Source organism: Lytechinus pictus, chromosome 7 (assembly GCF_037042905.1).
Source record: "Lytechinus pictus isolate F3 Inbred chromosome 7, Lp3.0, whole genome shotgun sequence".
Taxonomy (NCBI): Eukaryota; Metazoa; Echinodermata; class Echinoidea; order Temnopleuroida; family Toxopneustidae; genus Lytechinus; species Lytechinus pictus.
Window position 1 is genome coordinate 23,837,150 of NC_087251.1, and position 21,976 is coordinate 23,859,125.

Consider the following 21,976-nt stretch of genomic DNA (forward strand, 5'->3'; position numbering starts at 1 on the left):
TTCTTGTGATTCAGAACCCCTATAATTCTCCTATTCCCTAATGGTTACAAAAATAAAGAAGTTCTAATTTACCCCTATAAGAAATTCTGTAGGAATAGATCCAAAGTTTAAAAGTATGTTCTACAAAGATTAGTTTTTAAGCATTAAAAAGTAGTTTATCTTTCTATCAATGTACAGTCTGCAATATATATATATATATTTAAAAAAACCACCTCTATGTACCCCCATCTACGGCCATATAGGATATATTTGAGAGTAGATACACACCCTCCATCATCGTCGGACTCTCTTCCTTTGAGCTTGTTGAGAAGTTTAGTGCTGCTACGCCGCACCGATGCCCTGAGTTTTGACAGTGAACCGCTTCTCCTTAACTTGCCATCACCATTCTGACATGATAAGAAGGACATAACATAGGTTTGGGTTCAACATGCAAGCATGCTAAAGGGCCATTTAAACTGCTCTCTTTACCCCCAAATCTCTCTTTCATACCATTAATGTTGCTGGGGAGACAAAATCTTGTATCTCAAAATGCGCAGGAAAGTGAAAAAGACGTGAATGCTGTAAAACTGTATTAAAATGAGATTTCCTTCCATTTGATCCAACATAGTGGATTATTGTTTGTAAAGACTGAGATCTGGGATTTGGATGGAAAATCATTTGATTGTTTGTGTAGTCACCAAACTGAAACAACTTCAGTTCCCTAAAATTTGAGATACAAGATCCCGTCACCCAGCAATGAACTTGCTGCTATGAGATGATCAGAAGTCACATTTAGTTTTTAAGAGGAACTGCAATACAATAACATGGATGGAGACATGAACCCTGTACCACAGAATGAATCATTTTATCAGATCAAGGTTTCCCCATGAAATTATTGCAAAAAATCTTGCTTAAGATGCATAAACTTTTTCACCACAATTATGTTATGAATATGAATATAAACTAAATCTATAGTTAAAAAATGATCTTCTTTATTTCTCCACCTCCAAAAGATATCAACTTGAATACACACACATCTTTGTGGATGAATAATAGAATGGAAATATACAGATGTGTGCGGGAGCTTGAAATTCATTTTCGGTTGTTATTTGTAATATTATTTCTCAGTAGGGAAGATTTGATTATTTCCACCGGCACCCGATAAAACAATTTATCAACTTAAAACTGTTGTGACTTAGATCATGCTTATTTCTTAGCAGCAAATCAGGATGATTAAACAAACTTCTATGCTATTCAGAGAGAAAGAGAGCATTAGACCAAAATACTTGCTGCTTATAGGGAAAATGAGGGATTAAATCATAATGAGACTAAGAAATTACATCTGTCGGGATCAAGGAGAAAATAAAATAATAAGTTTGAAAACATCATTTATGAAAGCATGGACATTTAAATGAGAAACACAAAACAAATGATAAAAATAAAAGGAAACAAAATGTTAAACAGGGTTTTAGAAAGGAATGTGTGTTTAAATAGAAATTAGAGTATAAATGGGGCAGGTAAATTTTGTGTGACTTTATCTCGGGGGGGGGGGGCATCTCAAGGGGCAAGGGGCTTAGTACATCAAGTGCAAAGTGAAAAGTCCAGGGTGGTCGCATTTGCAGAAAGTGTACAGGGAAGTGATTTTATCATAGCTGGGTTGAATTACCAACAATATAATCATGTATAAATCAACATTTTAAATAAATAATTCAAAATTCTTCTTGCCGTTGCATTTCATTTGACAGTACTGGTATTCAAATGAGGTCCAAAAGATGATGATTAGATTTGCTTTAATTTATGTAGATTGCGTACTGAATTTTGTTTACTTTATTTGGGTGTGGCTGTGCAGTGCATATTGCTGTGATGACCATACTCTTTTTTTTTGGTGGACATGCGTCAATATTAAAACTTAAACACACATGTACATGTATATATGACCACACATAATAAACCAGCCTGCAATACTTTTACATTTGTATCAAAACTAGAACACTATATTGCATGCATTATGTTGATTAATTTGAAATAATTGATTTTGAATGAATGAGGTACAGAAAAAAAAAAAACGAGTGAAACAAATGAATACTGGAATGGGTTCAACAAACTATTTCATTGTCAGAAATGGCTGAAGGAAGTTAAAGAAAATTGTATCAAAGATTTCACAAAGGATTTGAGCTTAATTTTGAAGAAGTCATATCAACATAATTAGAGTAATATTTTCTGAGACTAGACTAGAACACTCTAGTTATCTAAATCTGAAAAGAGTCTCTTTGAATTTTCATGCAAATATTTTGTAACAGGAGCTACATGTATCACCTAGCTTGTCATAAAATGGAACGTCATTATTACTACTGACCAACATGAATACACTAAAATTGCGATCTTTGATAAGAAAACTAACTAAATAACTACAATATCAATATAATGGTAATAAACATCTTTTTTTAGGGATTCTATGAATCTATAATTTTCATCAATCTATCAAACTATAAAAATATGCTTGCATTTGTTGTACAGAATTTGCTAATTTTGCTTTCAAGGATGTCAGAGTTTAGGAGGGAAAAAACTTGCAAGAAACATGACATTTTCACAAAAATACTGATTCATAAATTAATTACAGAGTACTTGTTAAGAACCATCTGTTTGATCTGAAATTACTTAAACGGACAATCTACTGAATTACCTCAGCAACAAATCATTTTAACACTGATTAATACTTATATATATGTAACCATTTCAATGCCCTGCACAACAAAAATGATACAAGCAATATTGTCATCAATAAATTATAACTCTAAATCAAATGATCTGCCATATATACATATGATTGATAACAATAATCAATTGCATCATTTTAATTAAAGGGCATGATCAAACATCATGTTTACATCAAAGAACACACTTTTTAAAAATGAATGCTACGCTTATTTATCATTATGACGTGGCATGATTATTTCTTTTATCAAAGTTTTCCAAATTTGAATTTTTCAATCTAAAATTATATCAAACAATTGATGATTTGGATTAAAAGTCTCTTCAAAACAAAATTATGTATTCCATGTCATTGCTCTGATTATTTGATTACACAACATATGACTTTTTTGGGTATGATATTTGCTCCTGCAATAATTGTTTTTGCAATAATTGTCTCGAGTCTGTATTTTTCCCAAATCATTTGGTCTGGGTAATAGCAATTGTTGTGATGAAGAACAGTCTTCAGATTGATGCAATACAGGTGAGGATTACAGTTTGGTAGAGTTCAGTTTTATGTTTGACGTATCATGCACATTTGCATGAGAGCAATTATTGTTGGAACAAATGTCAGAAGCTTTGCATGTCTTCTCGTTTACTTTCACATTCCTGAAACATCTTTAACAATAGGTTATAAATGACCATTTTGCATTTTATAATCTTAAAATCTCAAACAAAAAACAAGAAAATTACTGTTGATCCAAAAACATAGATGTTGCAAGCATTTGAATGATATAGATGAATCATTTTAAGAACATATGAAAGATACCTTGAGCCCGGTAAAACAAAGATCGCAGTTGATTTTTTTTTACCTTTGACTGCACAGAAAGATCAAAGTAATCTTGAGTGCTTTACTGGGCCCTGGTTATATCAAATTCGAAGCTTTTAATATCTTTGATGAATTCCATAATTGTATGAATGCAAAAATGGCCAGAAAGCTCCATTTTCTATTGTACATTTACACAAAATGTGTTTTAAGCCATTCAAACATGGACAAATCTAATGAAACTGAACTATTTCTATTTCTATTTTTATTTTTTTATACCATAAAACTTTTATGACTTAGACCAATACTAGGGCAAACGCCAGGACTAGTGAATGTACCCCCCCCCCCCAACTTCATTCTAGTCAATAAGTGGTGGTTCTTCAAACTCAAGATGAAAAGATTTCCAGGCTCTTGGCATCACTCTCTATAAGCTATTTAAAGGGGAATCCAGCCTTGGCCATAAAATGTTGTGTTGGGAAGGAGAAAAATAAATTAAACAGAATGGTGAAAGTTTGAAAGAAATCGGACAATAAATAAGAAAGTTATAGCTGCTTTAAAATTGAGATCACTAATACAATGTAGATTTCAAATTGGCAACTGGGTAAGTAAATTTTGACAAGGGGCAAGGACAACTTTCCCATAGGCCATGTACTTTATTATCAGGAATTTGTGGTTTTCTCCTAAGTACCCATTCCCCTGGGGAAATAATCTAAATATAACCCAGGTAGTATATTGTTTTATGTCCTCATGAAAGAAAAATATAATTTGAAATAAAACTTTTGGAGAAAATGACATTTTAGCCAAAATATGTAATGGAGTACATGGAAGAGTAGTCCTTTCCTTACATCACTATGACATCCCATATGCGGCCAATTTGAAGTCTCCATGAGTATAATGATTACCAATATTTACAACTTTTAAAAATTCATAACTTTCTTGTTGTTTGTCCAATATTGTTCAAACTTTCACCTATCAACTTGTCTGATTTTTCTTTTCCTTATAAAAACAAGTTTTTATTTGAGTTGGATTCCCCTTTAATCCCTTTCATACAATCATATGCTATTTGATAGGCTTTGGTGAAAGAACCCCTAACAGTGATCCACAATACATTATATAAAACCAGAAACCTTTGGAGCTTTTTGTACAAAAGAGACAACCATTTTCTTGGCAAAAGTATCCATATAGTAAATTTGTTGCAGTGATCAACATGTTGAAGCATGTTCCTTTCACCTGGACCCTTCCTGGAATTGTTTCAGTTTAATACGAACAAAATTTTCTGTTGTAACACTAATAGCATATCTGAATTCCCTAATGGGAGATATAGATATTCTTCATAGATAGGTTTCTTGAAGTGCGCATTAAAACATCCATGCACATGTAACATTACACATGGTCCCATACAAAAAGCATGATCAATAGATGACAAAGACACATATAGAGCAAGGATATCATTGAGAAATAAGAAATGACCTGCAAATAAAGCGACAATACAATGACAAAACATCACAACATTAAATGAATAACACACAGTGTCTATTACCCGACACAAGCCTAAAACACTTTCCAGATTCAAAATATTGCATCCCTTTTATTTTCTCCATTTAGAGAATTATGACTACATATGTCTACATTACCAAAACAAATATACTTGTTATCATTGAAACTATGTAGGTAGCCTAGCTATGTCTTTTTATGCCAACTGTGAAAACCTTTTTATATTCTTTTGACCTGTCCGACTCATTAGTATGCATTAATTTCCGAAAAGATGCTCATGCAAGTGCTTGAAGGTGTTAGGGAAAGTGCAAAAGAGGAAAATGTAGACAAGCTATTAGAAAGAACTCATTGAATACATGCAGGGCTACATGCACAATCACATATTTGTACGTAGGGACTGAGGAACCTGCTAAAAGGGGATCAAGGGAGATAAAATACAGATAAAATATATGAACATTCTGCATATATATTCATTTTAGAGACACGAATAAAGAGGAACATGTTTAATAAATAATCATGACAAGACTGCTACACAGTACCCATGGGCATGCACTCTGCAGAGAAATGAAAATAGGCCAAAGAAGCAAAGTGAAATAAAATTAATATATTGATCAAACATGGATAAGAATCAATTGGAATATATATAAATATAGATCCATATCTATTTGATACAACTCTATTGTGCCTCAGAATAAATCAATATAAGGAGAGGAGCACAAGGGATTTGAAATCATATATATAGTGCAAGACAAATCATTAATTGGTAAGCAGCATGCAAATCAAATATACAGTCCTGCAAGCTTTTGTACCAAATTTCTCAATCAAGTTCCTAAATCAGTTACCTTCCTTTTTACCATATCCTACACATGTTTGCAGTTTGACTTTGCTTGAATAATCAAACAGATTATTCAAGATCTCAGAATATTACAAGAAAAATTTGTAATACTTTCTGTTTATATCCATTCCCAAAATATGCTTGATTTCAATAATTTTCTGTTTTCTCAGTTGACCTTTAAAGCAACAGCAGTAAACAGCAGCACAATTAAAAGACACGTTCATAAAAACCACTTCAATCTCAAATTTTGCTGAAAATCACATCCAAAAGCTTGCAGTTTGTGTAGAAAATTGCACAGAAAGGAGTGCTTTCACTACTACAATCACATAAAATATATAGATAATGAGAATACACATGTTAAGTTCTTTCTCCATATCCCAAATAGACAGGAACGAAGACAGTGAATATAGCAAATAAATAACAGTGTTTGACCCAGTGAAACGTGTAGTGTATATGATCCTCATTCAAAATTACTACAAACAACAGGTTTTGTCAAGAAACTTGACAGCCAAATAAGATTAAAAGAATGAATAGATGGGACACTGGGGAGGGTAGGGTACAAGAAATACAGACAAGAGTCAATTTATCAGTCCTTACAAGCAAAGGAGATAACTTTGAAAATAGAATTATCCAAAATATTGAACAGATATTAACTGATATAAACTGATATCAACATAATCTATAGCTAAACCCAGGAAATGTCTTTGGCTCTGAAAAGTTATTTGGAATGTAATCCTGAACCTTTTCTACCACTGCAAGTGGTCCCTTTCGACAGGTTTTGAACCAAACTTTCAAAATGCTCCTCATGCACCACTACCAAAGCAAAAGCCGATAATGGAATGGGATAGTTGCATTCATTGCATCCCATACCAGGACCCCTTGACACAAAAGTTTGCTATCAATTGCAAAATGTCAATGACTAACCACCATGATCGATATTCAACATACACACCTATCAATCATTGCTTGCAATTTGCAACTGATCACAAATCTTTGCGTTATACGGCCCAAATCTATTCTACGGAAGCATCCATTGCAAGTATTGGCCCTAATCCCCAATAAAACAATTATAAATGCTTGTGAAACAGGAAACAATGTTTGTTTGTATATATGAGCACATATATCAGAGAAATAATTCAAAGACATATTAAGACCGAAGACAAAATCCATAGAATAAATTCCAATTATTCATAAAAATATTCAATAATTCACAAGGGGACAAAGTGGGCATGCAAAATTCTATCATTTTAAAGTAAATTATCAAAAGTGTTTTCTGGATTTATCAATGACAAGAAACAAAAAAAAAATGAGCATTGTTGAAAAACAAAGAAACACAAAGGAATATTGTAAATCAATATTCTTTTTAAAGAGTGGGTTAAATATATTCTCAGTGCAAACTATTTTCTTTAATTATCAAATAATTTTACAGTGCATTAAAGCTTTCTTAAAAATTAAACAAACAGAAAATCCTAGTGAAATAGTATTAAGAAATAAACAAATAAGTGTTTATTACTTTATTTACAGTTAAAGAAGAACATGCTCTAGCATTCCAGTGAAGTCTGTGTAACCAACAACTGGTATACATGTAGGTTACTTACACATGTGCATACAGGAATATTCTGTATAAAGTTTGCTGAATTTATGGGTTTATAAAACTATGAAACAGTGATATCGCTTCCCTAAATGAGTAAAGCATTTTAAAGACAAGGGTTATTTCACCCTGTTTGTGCATATCTGTATATTAATATATTTTAGAACTATCTAATGGTGATGAAAGTTATATTATATTCTTAAGCTTTGTTTTGAATTAGAGTTGTATTTCTTTTTTAATCTAACTTTTCAAAAAAACAAAAAACCTTGTTTGTTACCTTTCAAATCACAATGATCCTTCACAGATACAGTGCAAATATTGGAGTTTTTACACATGGGTGTCATAATGCAATTTAATGAATGTTAGGAAATATGTCAAACAAGTGGGAAAATAAAGTGAAGATGGCTGAATATTATTTTCACACAGATGATTCCATGAAAAATGTCTAGTCAATTATACTACGATGTCATTATATGAGAGTGATATCAGCAAATGATAAACATGCTTGAACTTCAAATGTTAATAAACCATACTAAATCACAATGTTAGGAAAATATTTCAGAGCATATGCAGTAATTTACTTTATTCTATTATGATCTTTTAGACTTTGTAATTCTGGACAAAGAGATTAATTATTAAAGAAAATAGGAATCTTTAAAGCTGCTCGCAGACTATTTGATATTTCTCAAGTATTGATGACAGGAATCTGTTTAAAGAGTTTCTCGGTTTCTTGTATTCTTTTGTCATACCAATATAACTCTATTTCTTAAAACCTTAAATTAACCATCTAGTTTGTCAAGGAAAAACAAACAAAGTTTTATGTACAGAAGTTTTTCTAATTAAGATATTTTCATAGTACTTTGGTTTTGTATATTAGAAACTTTCTGTGAAACAAATACATGTGCTTGGATCAATTATACATCCACATTATTAGTAGCCTGGTCTGTGCATTACAACACAGAATTACATGCTATCTTTCTGTTGACATTGATGACATCTAATAGCTTGAGCAATGTTAATGTCACTGCACCCATAAACAATTCTCTTTCTAATCACAGGAATGATATATGGTTCTAATAATATAAATCAGATTTTTAAAACTAGAAAACAGCGCTCTGATCTACAGAATGCTACATGGGAGATGCACCAAAGGCTATGAAATATATAAATAATGTTTACCTTTCCAAGTTGTGCATTTTCGAACCCTTTCTGCAAAAGATAATGTACCAGTACATTGTTTTGCATTTTGATAGCAAACATAAATTCTTAGATTGGGACTATTAAATGGTTCACCTTTACTACTTATCTCTCAATTACAATAATAATTTAAGTCACAACTATCTGTCAGCATCTTAAATATAGTCAAGTTAATTCTTTTAACCTCCTAATAATACTGCAAATATTGCATTAAATCGCTTGCACCTTTCTGCATTTAAGACTTACAATTTCATCTTGCCAAAATATGCAACGGATAAATTCATTATTCACAGATTTGTTTGAACATATGCTTGTATCTTTTCAAAATAATTCAATTAGTTTCATGTTTCACAATGGGCTGCACAAATGTCCTTCACCAAAGCAGATATATTCTTGGGATATGTAACAATATTTGGTGAAATTGGGAAGATGGTGATGTCGTTTTTAATCTATCGGGGGGGGGGGGAGGAATGGTATAAATACAGTGCATGATGAAATAATGTTAAAATGAAATAACTTATATAGCATGTTGTTGATTTTAAAATAAAAGAAATACTAGTGATATTGCACTCTGGATTGTTAGTAATCTTTAACAAATCATATATTTTGAATCTGATCGAGAGGAGAGCTATATGAGTGGGTTAGTGTAAATGGTGTGGACATCACTGATGGCCAGGGAGTAGATAATGTCTAACCTCGACAAGTACGTGAGGTGGGCTGCGTGGAATCTCTACATAACCTTCGGGGATCGTTCGGGAGCGATCTTTCGGTTTCCGCTTCTAAGGGAGTTTGAGGGATGAAGTAGAAAGTGGTAAGAAACTGCAAAATCTCATGATTTTTATATTGAAAAAAAAAAACATGAATCATTATCGAATATGCAGGTAAGGTAATATCATGACATGGTAAATTTTCATATTCAAAGGACTGTTTAGACTAAGAGCTTTAATTTAATCAAAATAATCATATTAATTAGAGTCTGCAGAGAGTGTTCAAAATGTAAGTTTGCCTTATCTATTTTATACAATGTTTAAATCCTTTACAATCAAGTAAAATCATGCTATTGTTAAAATGCATGAATGAGCTGATGGAATTCTAATCATCAACTTATGGCGCAGTCACATTTCGCCTATAATGGCTGAATGGTGAGTCAAAAACAGCCGTTTTAATAATTTTTGTACCAGCTTCCAGTATATGGTTTGTATAGAAATCTGTAAAACGGCAATTTTCAACTTGCCTTGCGGACATTGTAGGGGAAATGTGACTGCCGCATAAGCTTTTCACCAAGGTACCAAATACATGTATGTAATGCTAAGCATAACCATGAGTAGTATATCCCCTTGATGAGATTCCTCGGACTAAAATCAATATATTCCATTATACAGTGAATAAAAACTGATTAAAGTAAGCAGAGGCAAAACTTTAGAGAAATAAATGTAAAAACTTATTTTCTTATGAGCCGAATTACATGAAATTAATTCATTAAGATGGATCTAAATTCAAATCAACTTATTCAGAGCATCTGTGAGATCGCATTTTTCATTGACTTCATTTATTAAAAAGACTTTTGAGATTTGGGTTCTAGGCATAGAAAGTTATCAAACTAGTTTGATAATCTTTGATTTTTTTACTGTAATTTGAGAAATTGCTGTTTTAGAAAGACGATATTTTGTACTTATGTGCAATGTGCCTTTAAAAAGTTGTTGCTGTGACACACTCATCACACTCACACTTTGTATTCCTTTCTAGAATTAAATAAAACAAGAGATTTAAATCATGCAATGTTTCAGATTTAGCAGGTTGACCTATGTAATTATGTCAAAATATAGGTCACATGAAAGTGGAAAGTAAAAATAGAAATAATAAAACAAACAAAACAATAGAGAGACATTATTCAGAAACTTCAAAACTATTTTGGATAGTGGACACAATTATTACGTCAAAAACATCAAACTTAGAAAGTTACAAACTTAAAAGTGGGATAAAAAACGTAAAAATGGTTTCACTGTAAATATCACATCAAACGGTAGTAAAGGAAAGGAAATGAGTGAGGGGGTACAATTGATACCGGAATGGAATACATGTATGGCCTACCCTCCTCATGTAATTGCTAGCTAGATCTTTAAAAGAAATTGGTCAAACACTGTTGGTATTTATTTGCTATACTCACCCCTTTCCAAGCTACGCCTATACTCACTTCCTCGCCCCCGTCTGCCTTCTCATATGACACACTCTCTGTGCTGCCATGCCTGGGGGTCCCACTACTGCGTCTGTGATGTCTCTCCTTGGCCATGGCCTCGGACCGTGGTACATCGGTCGACAGGTCTTGGCCTAGAAGCTCACGCACCTTGGTCTCACGCACCATATCCAAAGCCTGAAGGGGAAGGAGGGGGGTGGGGTCAAGAGGTAGACAGGGTAGGGACGGAACACATACGGCAATGAGATGAAAGAATGCACTTGCAAGAAATGTATAGTAGAAGATAGTAGAATGCTTTGCTCTTATAAATCTACCATGGTGACATCTATGCCAGAAATGATGAGAAGGATTGGCAGAAAAATGAGTGAAAGTGCGTAGAAGGCCTTGATTTCATCTAAAATATTTATTTTGAAACCCTTCACCAGGTGGCTAAAATCTCTCAACCTTTTTGCACTATATTTTAAGTAACTAATCTCAATGTTACTCCTGCATTATTAAATATATCTTGTTATAAGGTAATTCAATTTGATTGTACTTTTCACAGACCAAACTAAAAAACACCACAAAACACTAGGCCAACATTAAGCAACATCAAAAGGCTTCATGCAAATTGCACCATTTCAAATTAAAGTTCCCCTGATTATTTTGTTTTTTATCAAAGCCATGTGCAATCGATGGAGAATGGATGTTGCAGAACGATTAATTAGCAAATGATACTTGTCAAATTGTTCTGAATTTTAACCATCACCAAACTTTAATGTAATCACAGTTCAATGCAAGTATTTTGTCACACAACTGCAAACACAACTTACCTTTGTCTGTTTAATGGAAAAGAAATTATATTTATTCTCTTTTATTCACATGTAATGAAACATATTTAGTGGAGTCTCAAAGCGTGTATGACTGGTATGGAAATGCTTTTTTACTTGTATATGTCCCTATTCAATAAACGGCATATCATGCCCATCATCATCTGGCTAAATTTGTTGGTTTGTTAAGAAACAATGATGCTGCTATAATCATCACACAACACTGAACAGACATACTACACATACCGGTAATCACTATAACACAGAATAGCTTAATAGCGTTGATGGATGAATATATGTGCATGTATATAAGTCCTGTTGAGCTAAAGTAACATGAAACTGAGCTAACACAAAGATCAGATACAAATAACCACTTTGGATTGATACATGACATGAATAAGGCTCAAGACTTGAGTGATATTGGTATTTCATGAAAAGAATGCATTAAAATGGCAAATCAGATTTGTGAAAGAATTTGTAAGGGGCATAGACATGGTCAAATTCATGATTTAATTACTCTACGGGAATGCCAGATTTACTACTTAAAATAAGTATATTACATTCCATCTTCATCTCCATAAACGAACATCAATGAATTATACACTATATTTTTATCTATTTTATATAAATCATTTACTTGGAAAGATTAGAATTGAATTCTAACAGCGAGATTAATCTTTCCAGCTAAACCACTGCTAAGTATCCTCCAATCCCATGGTGCATGTTAAAGACCAAAATCCGCTCTACCATTCAATATTTGCAAAGCTGAAATATGTAAAGAACTGAAATACTGAATCTATATTATCATGAGCAATATCAGAATATTAACACTTCAAAACTAAAAACACTTGCCTATCTATACTACCTAAAAATCATACTGTATTGTAATATACATAGAAATATACTAAAATCTCAAGCTTCTATCCAACATTCCTTTCCTTTTGGCAGAACTGTCTGGGCAGACCACTCTAAATACTTACATTTCTTCGAGACTTCACGGCACATTCTTCCAGTATCTCTGCAGCCTCATACTTTCCTTGTCTCCTGTAGAGAGCTCCAAGGTTTTTAAGAGTAGTCGTGACCGTAGGGCTACTGCGGGACCGACTGGTACAAAAACAAACATTAAATGTCCATTGGTATCCAGGTTTATAGTCCATGAACAATTAAAAATTAGAATCATAATTGTTGAATTAAATGTTTATACGACTCAATGCCCTTTTCGGTCATTTTTAAAATAAATTTCATAATTTGTATGAGTAATCTTGATGGCGAGTTCAAATTTCCTTTAAAAGGGAGCACAGATTTTTCTTTTTGCTATGATTAAATAGAATAGATATAACTTTATAGTCAATTTTCTCAAATCTGAACTATGTAATTTCTGTGAGAACCATGTTCAAACAATTGCTGATCTATTTCTTAGATGTGAATATGTAATTTCATTTTGGAACGAAGTTCACGAGTGGTTGAAAGCCAAGCATATCAGAAGTACACAATTCAGTGACATTGAAATTTGTTTTGGAGTTATAACCCTCAATAACTTTCATCTTACCAATATTATTGTGTTGTTTGCAAAATATTTCATTTATTCATGTAAATACAGGAATATCAAACCCACTTTTGCTCATTTTATGCTTGGTTTGGAAAGAATAGAAACAACCGAGATAATTATTGCTTTTAAACGTAATTTGATGAACGTGAATAAAAGAATGGAATATTTTGTATACAAAATGAACCATTTATTTGAATTTGTTTGAAATGTATACTATTTTTTCAATTATGATGTATCTATGCATGTGATACTTATGTATGGAATGAGTTAAGAAAAAAAGTTGAAAAAAAAAAAATCTGAATTATAAATGCCATAGAAGTTTATAGAAATGAAGGAAACATGTAATGTACAGGGCCTGTTTAGACATGACCAAACACTAAAGATAATATTCATATGTGAATTCAAATATATAAGAAACTCAACGAGGGGCACATAAGCATATTGCTTTACGTCTCAACATCCAAGTAAATCCAAGTAAGTAAGTAAAGAGCTTTATCCACAGTTGTACGCACAAATTCACATCCTATTTTGCTATACAATTTATTCAAAATTTGATTTGATTGCAGCTTTTTGCTATATTGGTCACAAAAGCTCATCACCTCATATCCCAATAGGTTTACACCACAAATGTTGTGTGGTGATTTGCTCTTCATGTGCCAACTCTGAATGAGCTTTGAGTCTGAAAGCCACGAATTAAAATAACCAAGCTAGCTTTTATAAAGGAAAATTATAAATAAAGACCACTTTCCATAATGTTAACCAATGATTAGTGATTGATCCTTTCATGATAATGGCCCTCATAATGAAAAAGTAAACCAGAGACAAGTTGTCTTGTTATTCCTTTAAGTCCACAAAGAGATGCCAGTCAATTCTGCTGACCGAGTATGACAAAAAGCCAGAACATATTTGCAAAGACCAGCTTGTGTTGTCCGATACGAAGCCTGAAACACCTGAAGTGAGACGTTTCCAGGGATTTGAATCAGGCAAAACCCTGAAGACTGGTTTTTCTGTCTCCACCATTCAGAAGGACCACTATCCAAAAGTCTGATATACATATGCATGACTATGGGTGATTCCATACTAGAAATATCAGCGATTTTCACATTTTCAACCTGCTGTCCTAACAAAGAACTTCAATTTGTTCTGTGGTAATAACAAAGTACTACTGGATAGACATGTGAAAAAATGACAACCAACAAAAACGTGTAGTCCATAGGTGAATTAGGTTAAAATGTTGCATGTTCATACGGGACGTCTCTGAGTCCCATCCAACACAAAACATTTTCACCTTTAATTCACCCATAACCCTATTTTTTTTGTTGGTTATCAGTTTCCACATGACTACCCACAATAGCTTTCAAAATTTTCATTGGTGATTGGTGGGGATTTTTTACCTGATTGCTAAGAAAGCATGAATGCTTGTAAGCAAGCAACCAGAGGACCGACGGCTTAAGGTCCTCTCCGAAGGACCTGGTAATGAGGATTAATGCCTTATCAAAGGGCACTAGCGCACCAAGTGGGAATCGAACCCGGGTCACCGGAATTTGAATCCCCCTCTCAACCGACTGAGCTATCGCTCCTCCCTTCATAAAACTTTCATAAATTTGATTGCTGAAGGATTCAGCAAGGAGACTAGAAATTGTTGTAGAAATGCCCTGTACAGGTCGTACGACACATATGGAATCGCCCTTCTATAAAAGCAGTCTTTTAAAAATATTATTCTTTAATCAATAGTGAGCAGATCCTAATACGTAGGAGCTTTGCTGTAGTTAGAACTCTTACCTGTCAACCTTAGCTGCTTTGTGCCATCCTCCATAGTCACCGTATGGTGCATTATCCTTAAATTTACCCTGAAGATGGAAGACAGAAATAAAGGAAAATATATCATTGCAAAGATTTACTGGAACTTATATTGTTGATACACAGATAGAAGCTGGAAGATTCAGAAAAAAAATAGAGAAATTAAGAAAATAAAGAATTTGTTAAAGGAAACCAAAATACAAAGAGAAAATCTATCTTATCAGAAAGAATAAAATGAGAGGAGCAAACTAACACTTGTTTTATTAAAATTGGCTATAGAATAAGCGAGTTATGGAAGTTTGAAAACTCTTGTACTTTCTACGGGGACCCTCAAATTGGCAAACGTGCTTCAAAATGGCTGATATTGTGGACAACTCTCCATTTGTTTTGTACACAAATTTTCAGATTTTCCCCATTATCTTTCAAAATGCATCTTGCCTCCTGGGCATAACATATGTCATGAGACAATATAATTCACAACACATATGTCAGGGTCAGGAGGAGATCATTTGAAATCAGTAAAATAAAAGGGAAAATCTGAAAATTTGTGTACAAAACAAATCGAGTATTGTCCACAAAATCGGTCATTTTGAAACATGTTTGCCAAATTGATGATCCCCATAGAAAGTACAAGACTTTTTAAACGTCCATAACTTGCTTATTTCATAACCAATTTTGATGAAACTTGTTTTAAATTGTTCTTCTCATTTACTCTTTCCAATAAGATTGCTTCTCTTCTTAAGATTTGGTTTCCTTTAATGGCAAAGAATACCAAAGTTGTCAATCAGTGCCACATGATAAACATAGATTCCAGTTTAATCTAAATCATGATCAAAGTAACTAGTATTTCTTCATACCCTGTCAAGGGTGTTATATGATTTGATTGATGCAGATGGTGATAATACTTTACAGAATTCACAAAAATCGTTTGAAACCACAGATTATCACCCAAAAAACGTGTATTAATTATTTTCGTACATTAAGAAAGGTAAAACAAATAAATGCTTTGGTCGAAAATGCTAAATCAACGTTAGTTGCTATGGTGTGATACCACATTGTCTAAAACTAAAGAAACAAGTTTTTTATCTGTCACGAAAGTACTAATTTATTATGGGACCTTCTTCACAAGATGTGTTAAAATCTACAAAATAGTTACATGAAAATTACTGACACCATGATTTAGATCATAATTTTATATCTATCAGATCTTTGTGAAATCAGGCAAATATTGCTATAGGCCAGTAAGTGTAATGGGTTAGAGTTTGATTCATAATTTGCATGAAAATTTGATTCATCCTGAAATCCGAACTCTGTTCAGATCATTCACAATATTTAATACATTTTTAAAAAGTTTATATTGGAGAAGTAATCTTCCGCATTTATTTATTCATATCGATGTTGACTTGTGATAGACAATACATATTAAAAGAATTATGATGCAACTGGGTATTTTATTGATTGTTTCAATTTGATTTAAAGATTTCCCCAAGTACAAATCCATTTCAGGTATTTTCTTGATCTCATTATTAGATTAGTTAAAATACTGCACATCCTTTGAGAAAATATGGCCAGGGTTTAGTTACAAAACTTTTTCAATCTATCACTAAATAGCAATACCCAATCAAGGTCATTGTTGCATGCATATTTCGTCCTAAACACTGACCTGGAATCAATCAAAAACTGTTCTTTCATATTAGCGATCCACCACAAGCCTGTTTTTAAGGACCATAGAGAATGTTTCATGTACCCGTAGATGTTCACAAAGATTACAGAAGAATTTACAATCAAATTTATGATTGACTTGAATATGACAAGCCAATTGGTGTAATCAGTCATGTTGTATGACTGAAAAATCCTCTATTTTTAATGCAACGCATACCATTTTACAAAACTTGACATTTAAAAAAAAAAATCATCTCAGATTTTAAATATGTACTGTATCTTTGTGATTTGTAATTAATTTTAAAGTTGCCCCCAAATAAGTTAATTTAATTCAATTTAAGTGCAATCTTAAGTTAAACTTAAGTCTTTATGAAACATCCTTCTCGATACACCATGTACTTCTAGTTTGTGGAATAGAACAGAAAATGGATCAAAACATAGTCAAAGAAATTGATTGTAGCTTGAGCTACAGCCAGGGTAATAATATCCAAGTCCTTTGGAAGCGCATAGAGACATTATTTATAATGTGTTATGCGCTATTCAAGAACTGACTATTATTATTATTATTATTATCCTTTCATAAAATAGAATCAGTGACATCGTTTGAATAGACAGAACTGATTGACCAATAAAAAGCTAGAAATGGGTCTTTTTAAGACATTTAAAGTTTGTTCTCTGTACGGTTCTGGAAAATATGACTGATTCAAGCTCTTTAAACTTCTTTCCTTTTTATTAAGCAAATGTTAATCATTTTCATGGGCTCATATATGTATAGTTGAACAAAACACGAATGTCTAGCTGTGTACATTCAACACTCAATATTGATAAGTATCATAATTCCATTGAGTAATTAAATTGATTGATGGTAATTCTTTGACCAGTGTGTATTTGGCTAAGGGAACTGGACATCCAGTCAGTGATTGCATTTTACATTCATAGCCACATTAGAATTTTATCTCTGGCATGTTTCAAGCACAGCTCCCTCTGTTGACAATCTTGTTCAGTGCTGCAGGACAGACAGCAGTGGCTGTGGGACAATTGCTTCAATCCTACATGCAAATATTACTTCTTAGAAATATATCATATGAGCTGGCTTTTTTCCTTCAAATTTTGAATACAAATCATTGTACAGGCCGTTATATTTCCATACATCATACTGGAAAAACAACCTTTCTTGTATGCCTTTGAATATGATTAGGCTAATTGTAACAGTGTGATTGACATCAACTAATATTTGTCCATAAAAACAGAAGCAGAATTTGATTCATGAAGCTAGGCTTCACTGTGTCGCCAAATACCACCATGTCATACCATACTACATATAATTATGCTAACACGTAGACTATCCTTGATTGCTGAAGATCGATCAAGAGGATCAATGGCCCTCTTATTAGCTACACAATAATTGCAGCGTCACTGCATGCCCTAGACCTAAGCACATATAAGGATGCAACATTATTTTATATGCTGGGGCCTGTGGCTTCAGAGGATGCTTCAGAAATGTCTCAAAAACTGCAATAGAGGGCTAAACATACACATCAGCCATAGGATTGGTCTATTGTCCGAATTAAAAAAAAAATTATGGGTTAGATAGCTTTTGAAATTTGTGTTTTGTTCAGCTGTATTTTCACACAGATTAAACTAAATGCACATGCAACAAATTCCACAGAGAACTACAAGAAAATTGGTTTGCAATTGGTCTGTTGAATTTATTGCACATGCACAAGACTAATAATAGTACAACATAACTTGCATGCTACAAAATCATATTACAAGAACATTGTTTCACATACATCAACATTAAAAGTTTACATGCATTTTTTTATAAAGACTAGGAGGCTAATAAACAATAAAAAAAAATGCTATTATTGTTTCTCTTGAAAACTAGTGAAACCTAGTGATTTTTTAATATTTTTCAAATGGTAAATCACTGGTATCGGTAATTTGCTGGTTATATTAATAAGATTTCTATAAGGGGAATGCTACAAATTGATGCAAGGGTTTAAGTACAAACTTAAAAACACTAACTCAAACATGATCACATGCAATGCCATGGAAGAACAGATATTCAAACAATAAGAAAGTCGTACCATCAGATAAACTTAAAGATAAGCAAAATTATACAATCATTCTAGAAGCATTCTGACCGGCATTGGCTGTTCTTTCCATCTTCTATAAATTTTCTTTCATTGTAAACAATATTAGAACATTATTAAGAGCTATGTTCAGAATTTCAAACTTGAAAATATCTGAATAAACATCAAATGGTAAGTTCCTTCTTTGGAAACAAAGAAGCAAAGTCACAAATATTATAATCAAGTATAAATGTATGTTAGCAAGTATTTTCATGCATGTTAATGAGCACAAGCATTCAACAGACCAATTATATATACAATTTAAAATAATAGCAAATGAATGTATTAAAAATCAAATAAAATCATAAATTTAATGATTTAATAATACTTAGAATAGTACTTATTATTAATTTATAGTACTTTGAATGAAAAAAAATACCTAATTGCTATTTTATCACACAACTTAACCCTTACAACATCAGATTGTATCTAAATCACAGTGGCTTCAATCTTTTTAGCACACATCATATAACATGATCTATTACTCACTATGTGATCAGGAAATACTCATTCAGATTAATTAAATCAATGCTTACACACTTCAATACAAACTAAACTTTGTAACTGACTTTAAAAAGTCTATTTCATAGACCTTTCACATGCCCTACACTGAGGACCTTTACATATGGCAGTTTAAAACTATATTATGACAATTTCCTTCATTTGATAATTTGACCTAAAATGAATCAACTGTTGACCAATCCATGCCTTTAAGTAATTCACCTAAGATGTTTCATCCAAAAACAGCAATACTTTTCACCAAAAAAGGATAAGCAAAACAACTCATAAGTATTTATGATAACAAAGTTTGGTCATGTCTCATCTGATTAAATTAATATCTAAACTTTAGATATAGCTAGTGAGTGAAGTACTAGTAGGATATGGTATACCCAATTACTTAGCACTCTACATTAAATTGATTTAAACCTTAAAAGCACTTCCAAAAGTTCCAAGATAAAGTAACAAGTAACCTCTTATGTATTTAACTAAGTGATCCATAAGAAAGATGTAATTAATAATTCATTAATTAAATTCCCCTATGTGACATGCCAATCATCTGAAATAGCATTGGATTATTGATTCCAATGTGGCATGGATTTTATTCCTTATACTTTATAAATATATGTAATCCACACATGATTCGTTCAGTAAATCTAACTGATTCAAGATCTATGAGACAATAGTAGAGATAATCTGGCTTTATGAAAAATTACTTTTTATTGAAAATCATCTTGCATGAATAATAAATCATTGCAAAATAATCTGAATAGTAAATGTTTGTATTTTGTCCCATACACTTAATCTGTTGTGAAGATTTTTACAACTTAAAGCCACAAGAGTATCGTTGAAAAAAATGTGTTCCTTTTCTTTAGGCTCATGCTTTTGTGAGACTGTCATCGTCTATTTTTTTTCTTTAATTTCAATACACCCTGTCGAAAGAACAAAGCATACAGCCCAATGTTTCTATAATAACTGCTATTTATGTTTGTCATTCTTTACTTGATTTTGCTGATGGATCATGCATATTCTTAAAAAAAAAACGGTTTACATCTGTCCTATGTGGAGTTTACACCACCAAAAAGCTATATGGACCCATTTTTAAACCTATCATACCCCACTAGTGTAATCTAGAGGACAGAATTCAAAAAATAAATGTTAAAATTCACTCTCAAGTATGTGGGGTTCATTTTGTTTGTGTGTGTGTGTGTGTGTGAACTTTTAAAAGTTACAATTTGCCTTTAATGAGTGTCCTTTAATGAGTGTCACTCATGCATGACCTGACTTATTAAACTAATTTTTAAACAGAAGGTTATCCATAGGTGTAGGAACAATTTTAACAAGTTAAATTTTGTCAAAATTCGTCACTGAAAATTATGCCATTTCAATTAAGGGGAACTTACTTTTTGTGTTATGTTCAGTAAATGAAACATAATAGTTGCAAGGGTATACTGGTGCATGAGGAGGACAAGCACAAATGTTTTCATGGCATGTCGAAAGCTTATGATCAATAATTTTTTCATAAGAATTTCCTGATATTTTAAGAGATGAATGATAATTCTGAAAGTATACGGTAAACAGCAAAATAATAGTGAAAGCTCATGGTTGAAAGCCTGATTTAGCTCAGGAATGAGTCTGATCATTTGATGCTATATAATGATGTCTCGTTGGTCACACCAAAGTTTGTTCTGTTGATGGTCTTAATATCCTGGAGAATTGCACCCATGCTTCGTCAACGTAATACTTAACTTGCCCTGGCCACAATGAAGACTAGTTAATACAATCACAGAAAAGAAAAAAGGGTCATAACACAAGGGTAAGAAGATTAACTATGTGTTAGATTATTAAATGCCCTGTCAGCTAAAAAATGTTTGTGTACTTGTTTTTGTTTTTATTCATTTTTGCTCGATCTCTCTTGCAAGATAATACTTCTGATCTTTAATAGATTTTTCAATTTTGCAATATTTTCATTTTTGCTGAAAATATATTGTTTTGAATGAAATCACCCTTTCCTTAAAAAGGTATTGAAATTATATCATACAATAATTAAAACCAGAATTATTTATAACACTACTATTTTTTATCTATTTTGCACTTTCTAAAAAAACATAAGAAATCAATTTAAGAAGTGAGAAATAATAAACCTTCAAATTTTAGGGAGGGATGAATACATGATTCTTTTTTTAAAGTGCACCAATCACCAAAAGATATTTAGATCTGTGTTAGAAAGTCCGTCCTATTATGATAGGAAAATGCCAACAGGGTGCCAGATAAAAGTTCATTTCATTCTTTTTAGCAACATGCAAATAATCTTTTGGAGTGGTTAGTTGTACATTTTTATCTGTAATATCAGGGAGCTCATTACTATGTGTTAAGGATGCAAGTTAAGTGTTGAGCATAAGTGTCATGATTATGTAGGTGATGATTAGAAGAGTGGATAGCATGCAATGAAAAGGGGCATATCTCCACTGATGTGCCACATTTTATGACAGCAAGCAGGAGAAAAGTGATACAATGTTCTTGGATCCCTTAAGTTCACTTTGACCAGAATATCTGTTTTTAATAGAGGTATAATTTTAGGTACACTTTGATGAATCTCAAGATTATAATGCAATGATGTATATATATATATGATTATCAGTGTTTATTTATGCTGTGAGTGTATATTGCGAATACAGATTGTCTTAAAAGTTTCAGGAATATTAAAGACAAGATA

The 21,976-nt window shown here is 32.4% G+C and overlaps 1 protein-coding gene across 10 annotated transcripts in view; it reads right to left on the reverse strand.

The window, feature by feature from the left end:
• Positions 1-21,976, reverse strand: part of LOC129264720 (kinesin light chain) — a 48,870-nt gene that overhangs the window by 12,860 nt on the left and 14,034 nt on the right. For 4 of the 10 annotated variants that reach the window (XM_054902646.2, XM_064102283.1, XM_054902650.2 and 1 more), the window contains exons 8-13: positions 14,948-15,015; positions 12,597-12,720; positions 10,781-10,984; positions 9,309-9,392; positions 8,596-8,625; positions 268-386 (exon numbers count right to left, since the gene is read on the reverse strand). In XM_054902646.2, coding sequence (XP_054758621.2) covers positions 268-386; positions 8,596-8,625; positions 9,309-9,392; positions 10,781-10,984; positions 12,597-12,720; positions 14,948-15,015 — 629 coding nt within the window. The remainder of the gene's footprint in view (positions 1-267; positions 387-8,595; positions 8,626-9,308; positions 9,393-10,780; positions 10,985-12,596; positions 12,721-14,947; positions 15,016-21,976) is intronic. The other 6 variants (XM_054902654.2, XM_054902652.2, XM_064102286.1 and 3 more) reach the window with 2 other exon arrangements.